General features: G+C 43.7%; 1 protein-coding gene across 3 annotated transcripts in view; it reads right to left on the reverse strand.

The window, feature by feature from the left end:
• Positions 1 to 17494, reverse strand: part of PLCB1 (phospholipase C beta 1) — a 400307-nt gene that overhangs the window by 274158 nt on the left and 108655 nt on the right. For all 3 annotated transcript variants that reach the window (XM_057423415.1, XM_057423417.1, XM_057423416.1), the window contains exon 3: positions 15717 to 15785. In XM_057423415.1, the coding sequence (XP_057279398.1) occupies positions 15717 to 15785 (69 nt within the window). The remainder of the gene's footprint in view (positions 1 to 15716; positions 15786 to 17494) is intronic.

The following is a 17494-nucleotide window of genomic DNA, read 5'->3' on the forward strand; positions in this document are numbered from 1 at the left end:
GAGAACAAATCACTTTAAATATAAACCAAAAGGGAAAGCCAAGCATCATCAAAATATGAGCAGACCTGCGGACAGCTTTCAAAGTCTCTCTTCTTCTTATGTAAGTAGCAGTTAAATAATCCCACTTCTCCTCCCACCATTTGCAACTCTCCTGACTCTAGAAGGATGGGAAAAAAAAGTTTCCCCAGTTGAAATGCTGCCACAAAGGTATCGGCGTCTTAAAAATGAGCTAGATCGTATTCAGTGTTGCTTAAAACGATTAGCAGCAGTAATAGTTCCTTTGAAACATGCAGAAGAACCACTTTGACTACAGTGGCAAACATAATACAACAATGTGTCTGTTATGACAACTTTTAACCAAGGACAAATCACCCCCTTTAACAAAATGAATGGTCACCATCTGCAAGGGCTTGATGTTCCCATAGGATCCAGGAGGAGTGAAAAACTTACTTTAAGTTATATTACGGTGGTGCAGACCAGCATAACTCTAACACGGCCATTTCCACAGCAAAAGCGTTTGGTTCATACTGCTGAAAAGCAAAATCTGTGCCTAGACGATGAGAAAAGCTGACCTGTAGCACTGATCAAAGCAGGAGAGAATTTCTACACCATGATCGGCATCCACTCCCAAAGCAGTGCCCACCTTCACCCCAGTAGACCCATCTGAAGGACAATATGAAAGCAGCTCCAAAATAAACTCTCTTCTTTCAGCTAAAACCCAACCTCTGCAGCAGTTCTGAAAATGTTGTTCATGCATTGACTTATAAAACACTCACCCTGAGACATAAACCAACTTCCTTCCATCCTTTCATCCTGCCACTCATCCACTGACAACTTGCACACATTTACCCTGGTGGCAACAGTCCATGGCTGTGAAGAAAGCTTTTACCACTGTTAAAAATAAAGAGACAAGCCAACTCTCTCCTACGGAGCCAGGCTGAGAGAGCTGGGCTTCTTCAGCCTGGAGAAGAGAAGGCTCCAGGAAGACATTAGAGCAGCTTCCAGTGCCTAAAGGGGCCGACAAGAAACCTGGAGAAGAGTTTTTGACAAGGGCCTGTAGTGACAGGACAAGGGGGAATGGCTTTAACCTGCCACATAGGAGACTGAGATGAGCTCTTAGGCAGAAGCTCTTCCCTGTGAGGGTGCCCAGAGAAGCTGTGGCTGCCCCATCCCTGGCAGTGTTCAAGGCCAGGTTGGACACAGGGGCTTGGAGCAAGCTGCTCTAGTGGAAGGTGTCCCTGCCCATGGCAGGGGGTTGGAACTGGGTGAGCTTTAAGGTCCCTTCCAACACAAACCATTGCATGATCCTATGATAAATAATTCTGGAGAAAAAGGTGACATTCTCTCCTAAAAAACCAGAGTTGTCTGAGGTGCCTGTAAACACACAGAAAGGGATCTTTGTCCTTATCGAGGCAAAACACAGCAGAACTGGACTAACCAGGTTACCTCTCCTCCTCCAGCTACCAAATAACCATTTTTTACTTGGATTTTACCAAAAATACACTTCAGAAAACAAGTCTGTGTTGGGTTTGTTCTTCCCCATGATGAAGGGAGGCTGGCTCTTGGCAAAAGCCAAAGCAGAACTCCCACCACCCTGGGAGGGCTGGGATTTGATGCCATGGCTCCATCAGCTATCCCGACACACACGAGTTTACCCTATTTGTCTCACCACTCAGGTAACCATTCAAGGAGTCTCCTTTGCTTTACCTGAATTCAGTTTTGTGCTTTTCTTTCAACAACATGCAGATTGGTACCACTATTTCCAGGATGAATGCGATCACATCTTCCCTTTATGTTGTGACCCCACCTGGCATGACCATTCTGCTTCTGCCACTTCATTAGCAACCATCATTTTGAAGCCATTTACACTGAACATTCACCACTGCAGCGCACAGTTTCTCATATAGATTTTGTTAACTGCATTTCATTAATCTTGGAGGAAGGAGGTTAACTCAGAGTGGCAACAGCAACAAAAAGGATATTTGTGTCATTTCAGTTATGGCATTATCAATATTGGATGTGTTTCAGAACAGGAAAAACGTGCATGAGATTCATTGCAAGTCAGACCCACAGTCAGTGATGTTCCCCTGAACTACTAGAACCTTCCATCACAAAACTGATACTAAAAATCACTGAGTTGGTAATGCTTTTCCTCTGTGTTTGGACACATCAGAAAGGTCACATTTCCTCTGACCTGTTCTTAGAACATATCCAACTATTTACCAGTTGTGACAAACTTCAATGTTCAATGCTGCGCTGGGAGCAGGCCTGGATATCATTCTTGCAAGAAAAGAACAGAATTCAGAATCCAAGCCCCTAGATGTGGCCCACTCTTGCCAGACTCTCAGCTTGCTGCAGACGACTGACCCCAGAGGCTCCCTTTTCTGTCTACACATCACATCTGCTCTTCAGCACATACACCAGCCACTGCAGTTACAGCAGGATTCAAACCACTTAGATTAGGATGTTAGTATTTGCAAGTTATACTCACACTTGTTTAAGGATTCCTCCTGGAAAGAATGAAGAAAAGACGTGTTCTTTTAATGGGTGTTATGGTGATTAACCACCATTGGCAGTTTAGTATCTGGAAACCAGTCAGCTTGGATGGGAATGAGCGCAGAGGCAGAACACAACAGGGTGGAAAAGTATCAGCTGCCATCTAGGTCTGTTTCTAAATTACATGTCTGCAAGTTCAATCTAATTCCAAAAACCAACAAAAAAACTGGATACTGCAAAATAGCACAGCCTGGAACTCCCTAAGAACTCCTAGCCAAGGGTATTTCTTCAAGGTAATGTAGTTGGGTTTTTATCCAGATTGAACAATGTCACTCCGAAGCTCACAAACCCAAAGCACATGGAATCTGTCTGTAAAAGAGCAAACCTGTATTTTAACAGATTGCTGTAATTGACAGTTAAACACTCAGGTTTGTCCTGCATCGTCTGGCAACTCAATCAGGCTTGTTCTGCTAACTAAAAATGGAGCTACACCGAACCTTAGTGTAAGATGAGTGTAGAATCTGCCCTTCTTACACACTCTCTTTCTAGGACATGCCACAGTCCCAGCACACTGGTACAATGTCAGTATTTCAGCAACACTGGAGCACCTCCCGTATGAAGACAGGCTGAGAAAGTTGGGGCTGTTCAGCCTGGAGAAGAAAAGCTGCTTGGAGACCTCACAGCAGCTTCCAGTACCTGAAGGGGGCCTATAGGGATGCTGGGGAGGGACTCTTCATTAGGGACTGTAGTGATAGGACAAGGGGTAACGGGTTCAAACTTAAACAGGGGAAGTTTAGGTTGGATCTAAGGAGGAAATTCTTTCCTATTAGGGTGGTGAGGCACTGGAATGGGTTGCCCAGGGAGGTTGTGAATGCTCCATCCCTGGCAGTGTTCAAGACCAGGTTGGAAGAGGCCTTGGGTGATATGGCTTGGTGTGAGGTGTCCCTGCCCACAGCAGGGGGGTTGGAACTTGATGATCTTGGGGTCCTTTTCAACCCTAACTATTCTATGATTCTATGAGGCTGGTGAATAATTCAATCTACACTTCATGGGTATGAACTCAAAGTGGGTAAGTGTTGGAAACATGCAGTTCACCTACTTTGTTACACACGCCCTAAAATGATTTCTGTTCAACAGGAATGACACACAGGGCCCTGCATGGGATTTCTCAGCAGAGAGGAACGAGGACCTGATTTTTGTCATCCAAAGACAAAATATGAAGCATATTGGACACTTACAGTGCTAATAACCATATAAAAGAAGAGCTATATGAAGAAAACCCTTAATTCTGTCTATATGTCAGATCAGCCACATCGAGGAAGGGCTATAGCACTTCTGCTCCTTCAACTGTGTAGTTGTAGAAATGCTTTTCCTTGGAAAGGATGCACCCAAGAAAACTTGCTAAATAGGTATGGCTGTGTATCAATCTAAACACCCAGCAGTGTCACCAGGAATACACTGCACTTCATTCCAGTGAATCACCCAGAGTTGGAAAATAATGAAGCAAAGTTCTGGCCCTCAGAAAATGTTCTTTTCACACTGACAGGCAGATAACCACTTTGCTCCCGCGTGCACGTGCTTGGGTAGCAGCGTTGCCGTTCATCCTGCAGGAACATCTCTGCGGATGGCTCATTAACAGCCCAGGAGTGGAACAGAGTGTCTGAACTCCCCAGGGGCAACTACTGATCAGTTTGTTTATTAAACTAGGAGTAGGCTGGGAGGGGATGGAGCTGAGCAAACCAGAGACAGGCAGCTCATCCTCAATACCACTGTAAGGCTTTTGTTATTACCACACAAATACTACCCAGGATATATTTAAAAGTGTTCATATGCCTTACTCAGTAGCAGAATCCTATTTATAATTCAATAGGAAGGGGGTGGGTTGCTTTCAGAAATACCCTACGTATTAAGTAAAACAACTATGAGCTATTTGGATGCACTTGCCTCTACCTTTCATATATTCACAGCAGACTAGAGTGAAAGAGAAGAGTCTCGTATCTACTTTGGTAACATGGATTCAACATGAATATATGAACACTGGAAATAGCCAAAGTTTCCTGCTGCTTTATAGGTCACACAGACCTTTGGCTATTTCCATTCACCACCTTATGTGTAGCTGACTCTTCTGAGTCCTACTTTCCCATTCCTAATAAGATATTTCCCTGCCATACTGGTAGAGGTCTCTGCAGGTCACCTGTGTCACCACAAACAGCAGGGATCATGTCACTGGGGTGTCTAACCAGCACAGACATGCCTTGGGACACAAACAACAGACTGAAAAGCCAGAGAGATGAAACAAGGATTATTTATGGCAGGGGCTGTCATTATTTTCCAACCAAAGTTTTAGCTCAAAAAGCCAAGTTTCTTCCCATTGTTTTTTCTTGGACATCTCTATTGGACAGCAGACAAGGAGGGATTAACAAACGTTAGGCAAATATGCAGGTGTGCAGCCAAAAGTGCCTAGCTGTGACACAGGGAAAGTGCCAATGCAGTAGGGAAGATGAAGAACTCTGACACTGGAAGCTGTTCTAATGGAGTTTAAGCAAGCTTAAATGACTTCACTTTTAAAGAAAACTTTCTTTGTGACTCATGTAAATCTCAAAACCAAATCTCTTTGAGTTACAAGCTCTGACCAAAGACAGTTTATACTGAAACTCAATCACAAATTGCTCATCCCCTGCTAATTTGCCTGAGGGTTTCCAGGCAGGGTTTGACATTCACCACAGCACACAGGCAGCCACATCCAACACGGACAATGAATTCCCAACATGGATCACCCTCTGTTCCTCCTTGGCTATTCAGCACCCTGCCATCCCGTTGCCAGGAAAACCCTTTTCCCCGCAGATCAGCGTAGGGCAGCACTTCCACCCTGAGAAGAAGAAACTGGCATCTCCATCAGCTACGGTTACTTGGGATCTACACCTAATTCTTTTGCTTCACAGTGGTCTTCTCCAAGCCTAAATGGCTTTGCTCAATTGTATGGTGAGATAGTGAATGAGCCGTTTCTATGCAGCTGATAATAAATATATCAAACCTTTGCAACTAATTAAAACCCAGCGGTTTTCTCCAACCAGTTATTTACAGGGTAAGGGATGCTGTGGAAAATCACCAAGCTGGACACGAATAAATGGGGGAGATTTAAATCATTTGTTCTAAACAACTGCAGAATAATGTTTCTTCTTTGGCATTTTCACTTGAGCATTTGAAGCTTGAGGGTACTGCACTACCAGAGAGCTCTCTCTGGATGCACAGCTCCAAACTACTGCTGAAATATATACTTTTAATATTTATGAAATATGTCTAGATAGAGATTACTGCTGAGAAGGAAAGCCTCGTGTGACTCGGTTATTAGGTACCTTTACATTTTCCAATGAGAAACTCCAAAATTCATTCTAGACTGATTGCTCATCACAGAGGCTGAATGCAGCATTCCTTATCTTTATGGAAAGCAATATATTATTTGTGTTGGGTATTGTATTAGTATTGCACTTAGGAGCCCTACTCATGAACCAGAACTTTGCTCAGATAGGTACTGAACCAACACTGGAAAAAAGGGCTTCACTTTGCCAAGTCTCAAGGATCTTAGGGCAAGTCAAAAGGCAACGGGTGGATATGAGCACACAGGGGGTGTGAAGTAACAGATAACACTGGACATTGAAAGCCAGTATTAACATCTTAGCATTGCTAAAACTGCTTTCAAAATAAGCTTACAATGTCCCCAAAATTATTACATGTTATGCCAGCCACTGTAAAAGTGCCATTTGTCAGATTGAAGTGAGCTTTATCACGACTGACAGCGTGTGTGGGGTTGTGACAACAGCAGCTGGACATGCTGCCCCAGCGGCATTCCCATCTCATCAGCATTAGGAGTTGTGAAGGCAGGAATAAAACATCCATGTCCTGTGTTACTGATCAGCAACACAAATGTTGCCACATGGCTGCTGACAATGGATACGGCTTTGTCACAGAGCCAAGTGGGTGACAGCACACCACCACCGCACCACAAGGTTCACCAGAAGTGGTACCTACCACTTTGCAACCCACCTCTCCTCCTGCAAGCCCTATCCAATGGCAGGGAAAAGCAAGAAGAGGAATTTAAACCCTCAACAACCACAGAGGTATGACAACCAACACAGGAAATACCACCACATCACTGAACTTCACATCTGCAGGAAGAACATGCTCTGTTAAGTGGTAAATCCATACCCTCCGGTGAGCTACATAAACCCCCCACCGCTGTAAGCCTGAAAGCTCACAGGAGTGGCTTATGTATGGATTTAAAACAGTTCAGGAGTATTGTGTGAGGCTGGGAGCACACAAAGCTGTCTCTGTCAATCTCTCTTCAAAATGACACAAAAAGTCATACTAAAGGAGAAAAAGGGAAAAACAAAAACCAAGACGTATGCAGGGTTATCCAAAACCATCTCCAGCAGCAATATTTAAAGCACAGCTTTACTGATACTCTCTGGTGTTCTCAGCAACTGAAATACCACATAATTAATTGAGCAGTGTCTACCTTTTCAAATTTAAATGTCAAGTTTTAGAATCACATTTATAAAATGCCTTTCTGCTTCTTAAATACAGAATTTCTTCTTACATCCTTCGCACTGTGTATTCTGGCATGCAAGTCTGCAAACAGAAAGATGATGTATGTTTTAGAACTGTAACAAAGAAAAACAGAAAACCAAGAGCAAGAAAAAGAATTAAATCTTTCTGGCAATGATTCCTAGCAAAAGCCTTGGATGAAACCCCGTGCTTTCTGCATATCCTGAATGTTTGCAAGTAGGGAATCCAATGAACCTCCTAGATGGAGGTAAGTTATGCAGCATATGACAAGCTTCTGAAAAAGTCCCAGTTCCCCAAGGATTAGAGGGCTGTAAATACAATCACCTTCACCAGTTTGGGCCGTTCTGGTGGCACACATGGATGCAGATCATCTCAGAGGCAGCATCAGCCTCTGGCATGAGCAGCCAAGTGAAATGCATCCCATGGCGGGTGAGGATCTCTGCAGGCTTCAGAGTGCAGGTGCGGAACGCTGGTGCGCATCCACTCCACTAAGCAAGCTACCGTGACTGAGATGTGACTTGGAACCAGATGAAGCAGAACAAAAATGGCTGCTGTGCTGTTGCTGAATGCCCCGGGCTTGGTTCACACTTCCAGCAAGTTTTGCTTTGCTTCCAGAATAGCATGAATAATGTTTCTAGTGGTGACAGGTCTCCAGGTGATGGAGAACTGAAGATCTGCTCTCCGTGCTCCCTGGATAGCAGCACTGACAGCTTTATCTTTGGAGATGAGACTCTTCCCCAGAGAAGTTAACTTTCAACAGCTCTAAACCAAACAAAACCAAAAGCATCCCAGCCATACAGAAACTTGCCCTAATTCCTGAATAAGCAGAGGGCTTTACTGTGGGCAGCAGAGAGACCTTTTCTGGTGGGGAAAATTTGGAAGTGCAAAAGACACCGGGTGCCATGAGGAGCCTGCTCAGCCCAGTGCAGAGAGGTGATGCCAAGCTGCAGGGAAGCACATTCCCCCACAAAGGAAGGCCCCAAGGCAAAATTCCCTCTCTCTCACAGTGACCACAGCTCCACATTCTTTGTGACATTTTAACTACTTGCTTTTCCCATCTTTACAACTGCGACCACATGAACACTGATCAGATATCACAGAATAGTTCAGGTTGGAAGGGACCTTAAAGCTCATCCAGTTCCAACTCCCTGCCATGGGCAGGGACACCTTCCACTAGAGCAGCTTGCTCCAAGCCCCTGTGTCCAACCTGGCCTTGAACACTGCCAGGGATGGGGCAGCCAAAGCTTCTCTGGGTACCCTGTGCCAGCGCCTCAGCACCCTCACAGGGAAGAACTTCCTCCTAATATCTAATCTGTAGCAGATTAAAGCCATTCCCCCTTGTTCTGTCACTACATGCTCTTATAAATAGCCCATCTCCAGCTTCCCATCAGCCCCTTTAGGCACTGGAAGCTGCTCTATGGTCTCCCTGAAGCCTCTCCAGGCTGAACAACCCCATCCTACAGCATCCAAATATTACCCAAAGAAACTAATCTGAACCTTCCTTAGTACAGTAAACCTCAATCTAGAAACTTTCATGTAATTTAATCATTAAATAGAAAAACAAGCAAATCGAGGGGGAAGTTTGGGGATGTCACTGTTATCCCTAAGGTGAGTGGGAAGCAGGTGAGCTGCATGCACATTCCATTTTTATTCCTTTTTGGCAGAAATAGAACATTGCTCAGGCATAATTTACATTAGAGTTACTAATTTAGCATCAAGGTTGCTGAAGGGAAAGCAACATGCATTTATCAGCAGATAAAAATAACAGCAATAGCAGCATTTGAGACAGGCAGAGCGACAGGAGTCGGTGCAAAGGGCAGGCTTGCTGCTCTCCTGTGAGATCCATGTAGGCAGCTGCCTTTTCCAGGGAATTCACTGAGTGGACCAAAGAGGAAAAAGAAACAGAAATCTCTTTGCCATTTCCCACATGCTGTCTGATCAGGGTGGTTATTAAACACAGTATCATTGTCCCAGCACAGACATTATCATAAAGAAATGAATTAACCGCTTGTCTTTCAGATACTTCCGAAGTGACAGAGGCCTCTTTTGTTCTCCTGATAAAGAAAAGCAAACTATCTGACCATAAAACCCACTGGCTGCCAGGAAAAATCTAAGTTCACACACCATAAGGAAATCAAGTGATTCAATTAGGTTTATTTTGACAGGCTCCTGTCACTGGACTCATACATTAGAAGGTAACAGCCTTATTCGGAGGCAAATTAACCAAGTGTTACCTTTGATTTATTTATTAGTGTACGTGTGCTTTGAGTACGTTCCCAAAAATTTCTTCAACTTTTGTGAAGTCAGGCAACAAATGAAGAAAGAAGAAGGAAATGATAAACGATTTAACATTCTTTCTGCTTCTTTGCATGAATTTTACCAAACGTCAGTAAAACCCTCCTGACTAAGTCAGAAGGAGACATGGGAGACTTGATAGCTCTGACAATCCAAATAGACTTGCACATCCTCAGTGTTCAGCCTGGAGAAGAGAAGGCTGCGTGGAGACCTCATAGCCTCCAGTATCTGAAGGGGGCCTATAGGGATGCTGGGGAGGGACTCTTCATTAGGGACTGTAGTGATAGGACAAGGGGTAACGGGTTCAAACTGAAACAGGGGAAGTTTAGGTTAGATATAAGGAAGAAGTTCTTTACTGTGAGGGTGGTGAGGCACTGGAACAGGTTGCCCAAGGAAGTTGTGAATGCTCCATCCCTGGCAGTGTTCAAGGCCAGGTTGGACAGAGCCTTGGGTGACATGGTTTAGTGTGAGGTGTCCCTGCCCATGGCAGGGGGGTTGGAACTGGATGATCTTAAGGTCCTTTCCAACCCAAACCATTCTATGATTCTATGATTTCCCTGAAACTCCCAGAGTTTCCGTTAAATAATTATTTAGACTTTCCCTGATAGTTTTCCTTTTTGGTTTTGAGTGTATGAAATGTTGTTTTTTCTCTACAGATGTGTTAGAACCCTTTGGGGTGAGGGAGAAGTGCATAGTTTTTAAATTACAGCTGAGATACTCCTCAAATCATCTCACTCTACTTGAGCGTTTCAAGTAAACCCACTGAATGCAGAGAGGCTGGTGATGATACTAATAGTAGTTGAGGTCTTGGCAGATTTCTACATTATTTTTTCTCTAGAGCTTCCTCGTTACAGTGAGAAAATTTGGGGCAGGGGAGCTGCGACTGTTTTTAAGATTGGGGACGATGCTCTATAAACATTTTGGCATTCGAGTGATTCCATCATTCATAATTTCATCTCCTACAGGTTCCATAGCATATGTCATTGAAAGAAATTCATTTCCTGCTGCACACTGTATGGTATCTTTGAGGGAAAACAGACTGATCAAACGCATCAAGAGTTTTCAATATGAACATTCGCCAACATTTGCCGCGGGGTTATTTCCGTATCCCTGCCAACTCATCCTGATATTTCTTCTTGCCGTTAAAAACACTTCTACAGTTGCATTAAGATTTGAGTTTCCATAGAAACTGTTATTGGCTAAAGTAAATACAAGCTGGTAAGAAGTGTGACTTCCCTCGTCCTGTGAAGCTGCCCAATTTGCACCACCAAACCTTTCACTAGGGTTTACTGCTGTGTGACATTCTTAGCGAAGTCTCCCTTTAAAGAACACACTCTTGAGTGGCACTTCCACGCTTCACAGAAGGTGGGTGAACATTCAGAGCTATTTCTATGTCTCAGTGTACATCACTGTGTGTTTCTCTCCATTGCTCATTGTGTTATTCTATTTTGCAGACCTCTTCGCTACACTTTACAAGGGAAGGGACGTCTCTTCCTTAGTCTGCCCATAAACAAAGCTTGTGAGAGTGCTACCAGGTAATGTGTGAGTAAAAGGAAACGAATAATTGCTCCATCACAACTAATGATTTTCACATCCCTTCAGCATCCCAAAATACAAACAAGGTGAGCTCTGAGCATCCAAGGCTGCACCCGTGCTGACACCGGCAGCAGCTCTGAGTACCTGTATGCTGTAAGGAAAGGCACAGCACGCTTTCAATGGGCTCCACTGAATTCATGGGCAGTCACGTCTGCTGAAGGGAGAAAAATGAACTGCATATTAATCTCCTGTTCCCAAAACTTCTCTTGCTCCCTTCCTAAATGATTCTAATGCTTACTAAAAAGGCAAAATGCTGATAATCATCTTATAATTCCCTCACTTCTGTATGAATTTCATTGTATTTTGAATTCAGGCACTTTTTCCTAACATACACAATTAATAAGTCTTTTCTTACTCTCTTCAGAACACTACTTTCATTTTTCTTCTCATTTAGAGAGCTGCTGCAGCGCTCTGTGCTGCCTGAGATTTGCCCTTATTCCAAAGAATAAGCCTTTGCCTGTGTATTGCATTGAGATGGAAAATTCTGTTATCATTTCTGGAAATAGCAGCTGAAGAGCTAAAGATTCATTCCTGACAATGTGGAAAAAGAAGGTGATGCTGAAGCTTCTCTGTAAAACAGGGGACGTCTGAGTATCCTGCTTACTGATTTGGGGTGGGGGATGCTCATCCCCCAAGCATCAAGTGTTGTAGTACCCAATAAAGATCTCCCTTTTACCTCACTAGAAATCTAAGATCTATGAGAGGCATACAGGCTTATTTTCAGATCCCTAAACACCCTGACTGATTTAACCTTTAATCTTTGCCCTACTTGCTCTGCTCTAAAACCATTCTGACTCTCTGCTCAAGACTCAGAGTCTCCCTAACCCCCTGAATCTACAAAACTCCCTTTGGGTGCCTAAAGTAGGACAGAGACTTGCACGCACCTCCTGAATTTGTCTCTTCTTCCCAGCCTTAAGCACCATTTGGAATAATTGGTGGCCATTCCCATGGATGAAAGCAAGTTTTGAGTTTCCTAGAAGGATAAACACAGAAAAACACCCAGGGGAGCTGAGGTAAGGCTTTAAGCTTCACACCACTCACATGGTAACCCCACTTCTCAGGGGCAGCCATAAGCTCATTTCAGTACCCTGAAGTGTGAGAATACAGATAATAATTACCATTAGATGATTAGACTATGACCTTGGCTCTAGGATGGTACTCTAGTGCTGGGCTACTCTACACAGTTTCAGCCAGGTCTACTGAGAACTGCTCAGGAAAGTCTCTTTGCAGGCACCCTTCTGAGCTACCCCCATGCACTGCTGTTGTGGCCAGGAATAGCTCTGGTGCTCTGCTCTTCATTCTGCAGGGAATGGGAAGAACAGGAAAGAGGTTTCAAGAGGCTCTCAACAATCATCTCAAACCAGAAGCTGGAGAAGTGGTTTTGCAAGTGGCAAGCAGAGCTGACCATCTGCACAGCTTCAACCTGGTGCTGAATACTAACTTTGAGGAGATCTCAGCTCATTCCTTTTGCTATCTTAAAGGACAACTGGAGGATGAGAGCTGCACTTCTGTGCCTTCAAGGGAACTTTCGAGGCTAAACATAACAAAGACTGGAGAAAGGAACAGACCTCCTGGGTGAGAAACCCAGAAAGGAAAAGCTCTGAGCTTACGGCCCTGCCCATGGCAGGGGGTTTGGAACTAGATGATCTTAAGGTCCTTTCCAACTCTAACTATTCTATGATTCTATGATTCTATGAGAGGCGTACAGCAGTGTAAGTGCATTTAGGTATCCCCTTTTACATGAGCATGCCTAATACTACCTTTCTCCTGAGGACAGACTATGCCCACTTAGCAAAAGCATTACAGAAAACAGTCAATAGCTTGGACTTAATTACTGGAGTAAATTTTTACATATTTTCAACAAATTTATGGACAAGGTGGAATGGAGTAACACAAAAAGAGTACGATGCCTTCTAAATAAAACCAGAGCATTTGGCTGTTTATCGGTGACAACTTCTCCAGCATTAAAAAGCTTTATTTTTCCCCCTTCTTGTGATGACTAAAAGATGCATCAAACACACAAGAACAATCACAAAACAGGTATGTCTGCATTTATGGAATAATCTTGTAAAAATTGAATGTCAACCGGTAATGCTGAAAAGAGAAACTGTGTTTGTCTGTTTCAGGAACTGAGACTACTGATGGCTGTGCAGAAGGTACACTGAATGCAGCACGAGAACAGACTCTGTTTCTAGCCATCAAAAAGACCAAGAGCTTGGCAGATTAATTAAGCTTCCAAAGAAATGTCCCTGCTGGTGGATATGGCAGCATATGGGGAAGAAGTGTGTGCTCCAGATGGTGATGGGGAAGAAAGAGGGGTTTGGGAACTGATTGCTTACTGGCCCCTAAAATCACTACCTGCTGATGGTCTTCTGTAGCAGCACACTGAATAGGTTCTGGTAGCTTACTGTGAGTGTTGCTAATGACACTGGAATTGAGTTTGCTATAAAAATAAAAATCACATTTCTTTTATTTAATAGAAAATTCAGGACTGATTAAAGTGACACTTCTATCAAAAGGCAGCAGCAGACTTGAAATTTAAAGATTCCCATTAACTTCTGAAGTTTTTAATGACAACCCACTCTTAGAATTCTGAAAATAGATTGTAAAATATGCAGAAACTGGCAGAAGTCCCTTAATACAGTATAAAAATTGGCCAAGACTATGGGCTTGGGGAGGGCTAACAGGGGAATGGATAGAAAATCACTTCAATCTCTTGTTTTACGCTCAAAGATGCATCAATGCGCAACAGCATTTTGTTCTTTCTGTCTGGCAAGGCTACTACAAGAAGGAAATTCCCAAATTAATGCTAATCCCACCAGATTACGAGAGATTAACTTCTGGGATGGCTGATAAACCTGTGTTAAGTGGTACTATGGCAGCAAGATGCATTTATTGCTGAGGCAGCTAAACTCCATTCCATTTCTGCAGCTCATACTGTAGGCTGTATTACACAGGGGGTAAGAAGCTCTGCAGGTACCAGTAAACCACACCAGATCCATTCTGCACAATATAATCACCATGTGCATCATGCTTTTACCATGCAACAAGCCATCTCTGCACCTACATAAGGGAAGCTTGCTTTCCCCTAACCACTGTGCATTATTTATGCTCATCTGAGAGCAAAGGTTGCTCCCACCTCGAAGAACTGTGCAAGAGCCTCTGAAAAGCTGGGAACTTTGGCAAGTACCATGCATGCATGGTGCTGCTCTCTTAAGCCAGCGTACCAGGGTTTTCACATGCAATCACAAGCTGCTACTGCTTGATTTAGAGCCAAGCTTTCCTGCTGCTGTATGAGCCTTAGATCTTCTGTGGATGTGACACAACCAGGGATGCTGTAAGGCTTGTTCACCTGCAGTCAACACTGCTCCGCTCAGCCCCACAACGCAGATCAAAGCAAAGCCAACAGGACTGGCCCAGAAAGGAGCGTTTTGTTTCACACTGTTTGCAAGATCCCATCAGCAGCCAACCCAGGTGCTGTTTTCATTCTGCCCACACACAGATCGATGACAAAAAGCAACTCATTCACACAGGTGGTGCATTTCACCACCCTAAAAGGCAGGATTTTCTCATACCCTTCATTTAATGCCACTGCTGTCAAATCCATAACATGTTGTTAACAAAAACAGCCTTTATGTACCCTAATAAATAAAAGTCACCCAGGCAATACCTATGCATAAATTTTAGCTAGAAACGTTTTGTTCAAAGAACATGAATGTCCTCTGTAAAGCGGGGAGCATTTTAAAGTAATGTTCTACACATTGTTAATACTTTATTGCTATTCATCACTGAACCATTAATCATGGTGAACTCACTTGGTATTAACGTGGATGTCATGAAGTACTTCTGTTGCATTTCAATTATAATTCAGCCTTTAAAATGCTGCCAGCACTACATGGAAAGCTTTGAAAACTGAATGCGAATAGTCCGTTCAGAGATAACTACAATCACACTCTGGCACAGAGAAACAACCTTTTTCATTCCTGATGCCTGCACTTGAAGGGATGAGGAGCCCATGGGGTCAGGCTCCGACCCAGGGCTGGGTGCAGGTAAGAGGAGATCCCAGTGGGAAGCCATGGCCATTAAGACCCAGCATTTTCCTCATGCAGGATGAGGGTAGGAGAAGCATTACTTTGGGTTTTGATCCCATCAGGTCAACTGCAGCTAACCATTTCAGACCCATGAGGAGATACCCGATCTCCTATCACTCCTGTAATTCCCCGAGGCTATCTCGCTTCCAGAGCTGAGTGCTTTGGTATCTTCTCTGATATGTAGAGTATGTCCAAACAAAACCACCAGAGAACATGTATCTATAACCCCTGTCTTTAGAGACGGTGCAGGAGCATGCAGTACAGCAGAACAGACCGAAGGGAGCTGTATTCTGACCTCTCTGATAGACAGTTTAAAAGAAAACAAACCAAAGAAACCTCTTTGTGGCCTCAAGAGGCACTGAAAGAGGGAAATCAGCAGCCCAAAACACAACATGGACCTCAACTGACAGCTCCTTGCCATCAGGGGAGCCAAGAACTTGTGTAAGAAGTTTACCTTGACAAGCTAGGAGTTTTGTTCGCTCACCACCAGCAGCATTTTACACACAGAATCAAACGACAACAGCACATCAATCCCAACACTTCTCATCAGAAACCACTATTAAATGGAGAAAAGACAATACTTCTTAGCTAAGGGAACTTTTTGCATAGAACTCCCATTCTATTTTATCTAGGTCATCAACGTAACACATAACACACAGCAAGAATTCCTACCTTGGGAGCTCTGGCGTGTTTTCCACATCTGGCATCTTTGACAAGGCTGATATCAAGCAGCTCGGTCTCCTAGAAGGAAAGATTGCAACACAGATGATGATTACGCCAGTCAGAAAGCCTCATTGTGCTAACAGTGCCCACATCTGCCAGGGCTTTGCCTGTTTGTCATGATGCCTGTCCAAACTAAGAAGAGTTTCGAGGAGTGCCCTATTGCACTTCAGCTATTGCAATAGCAATACTAAGACCTTAGACAAATTGGCTTCCTTAAAAATGTGCAGGTCTGTTATGATATATAGAATATACAGAAGCCATGCTTACTTACTGGATCACCAAATACCAGTGTTGTTGGGTTCTTTCCCTTTTTAATACAATTTTAGCATTTTGATGCTAGTCACAGTGTGAAAAAGGCAACGTTTCCAACAGAAAACCCTGCCTCTGCATTAGAAAAGCTATTTTATCATCACTGGAACATTGTGAAAAGTGCACATAAAAGCCAAGAAGTGCTATATCTACAATCACAACGGGTTCCAACAGTTTTAGTGACTACCTCTCAGTCAGAACCATGTCCTTTTGACACGCATTTCCTAGTCCAAGCGCTACTCGAGTTGTTCCATCCTTGCAACAAAACTGGCACATGATGGCAGCTTCTGTTAGGCAAATTCCTGTCCTCGCCTCCACGTGTGTAACACAACTGATCTCCTTCCCCTGATAACCTCTTGGGTCTTTACCCTCCCTGCTGGTATCTGGCAGGACAAGGGCTGAGCTGAGCTCACAGTGCTCGGGATGCATGAGCCAGTGTCAGCCCAGGGGGTGTATCCAACCCTCTGGAATCACCATGGAACATTTATCTCTCCAAACACACAGCACAGCCTTCAGCTAACATCATTTCCCCTAATCTCATCCTGCGCCATGGCATTTTTGGACCTTGCCATGTTAGGTCTTCCTTGAATTCCTTAACCTTCATGGGAGCATTTGGAAGTAGGAAGGATGCAGGAGATCTGAGCCATGGGATTCCCAGCTGCCGGATCCCTTGCAAGCACCCACACAGCATTATGAGTGCTTTGCCAGGAGCAACACCAACTGAACCGCGAGACACAGTGAAAACATCTGATCTGATTTAGCATTGCTTGACAATCTTAAAGCACATCTCAATACTGTCCGCTTCATTTACACCAGCATTTGAACTAATAGCCCACGTTAGCACGACTCAATTACATACTAAATATAGTCTAGAAGTACTCAGCAGGAGTGGGACCATGCTGCAATTATAGCTACACCAGTTGAGTGCATTTCAGCCTTCCAGTAGTAATTGCAAATGATGTGCAGAGAATCTGAAATCTGTGTTGGACTAAGACACTACTCTAATTCAAAGGAGAAAAGGGTTCTTTTTTTCTCATGGACATTATTTTGCCATTGCATCCTTATTTTGTTTCCATTTTAATGGACCCACTCCTGCACAGCTCTCGTAGACATTTGCTGTCTACTAAGACATAAGCTCTACCACCAGATTTTCACATCACTATACATTCATCACATTACCAATTCCAATTCTAGCCTGCTCTAGTGCCTGCTGAACTTGCATGAGCATTTTTCCCCTCTTTATCTAACCTGAAAAGGGAAACCTGCTCTTTTGAGATCATTATTGTTTGTTCATACTGTCTAAAAGAGGACAAGGGTATCAAAACTTACAGGGATAAGAAGTACAGGCAGCGTCACAAAAGGTGGTATTTTGTAAACCTCCCCAGGAAATAACCCAACCTACACCAGTACAGGAGGCA

Source organism: Pezoporus wallicus, unplaced genomic scaffold (genome assembly GCF_028554395.1).
Source record: "Pezoporus wallicus isolate ANWC-B61680 ecotype Strahan unplaced genomic scaffold, APGP_CSIRO_Pwel_v1 contig_4191, whole genome shotgun sequence".
NCBI classification, from domain to species: domain Eukaryota; kingdom Metazoa; phylum Chordata; class Aves; order Psittaciformes; family Psittacidae; genus Pezoporus; species Pezoporus wallicus.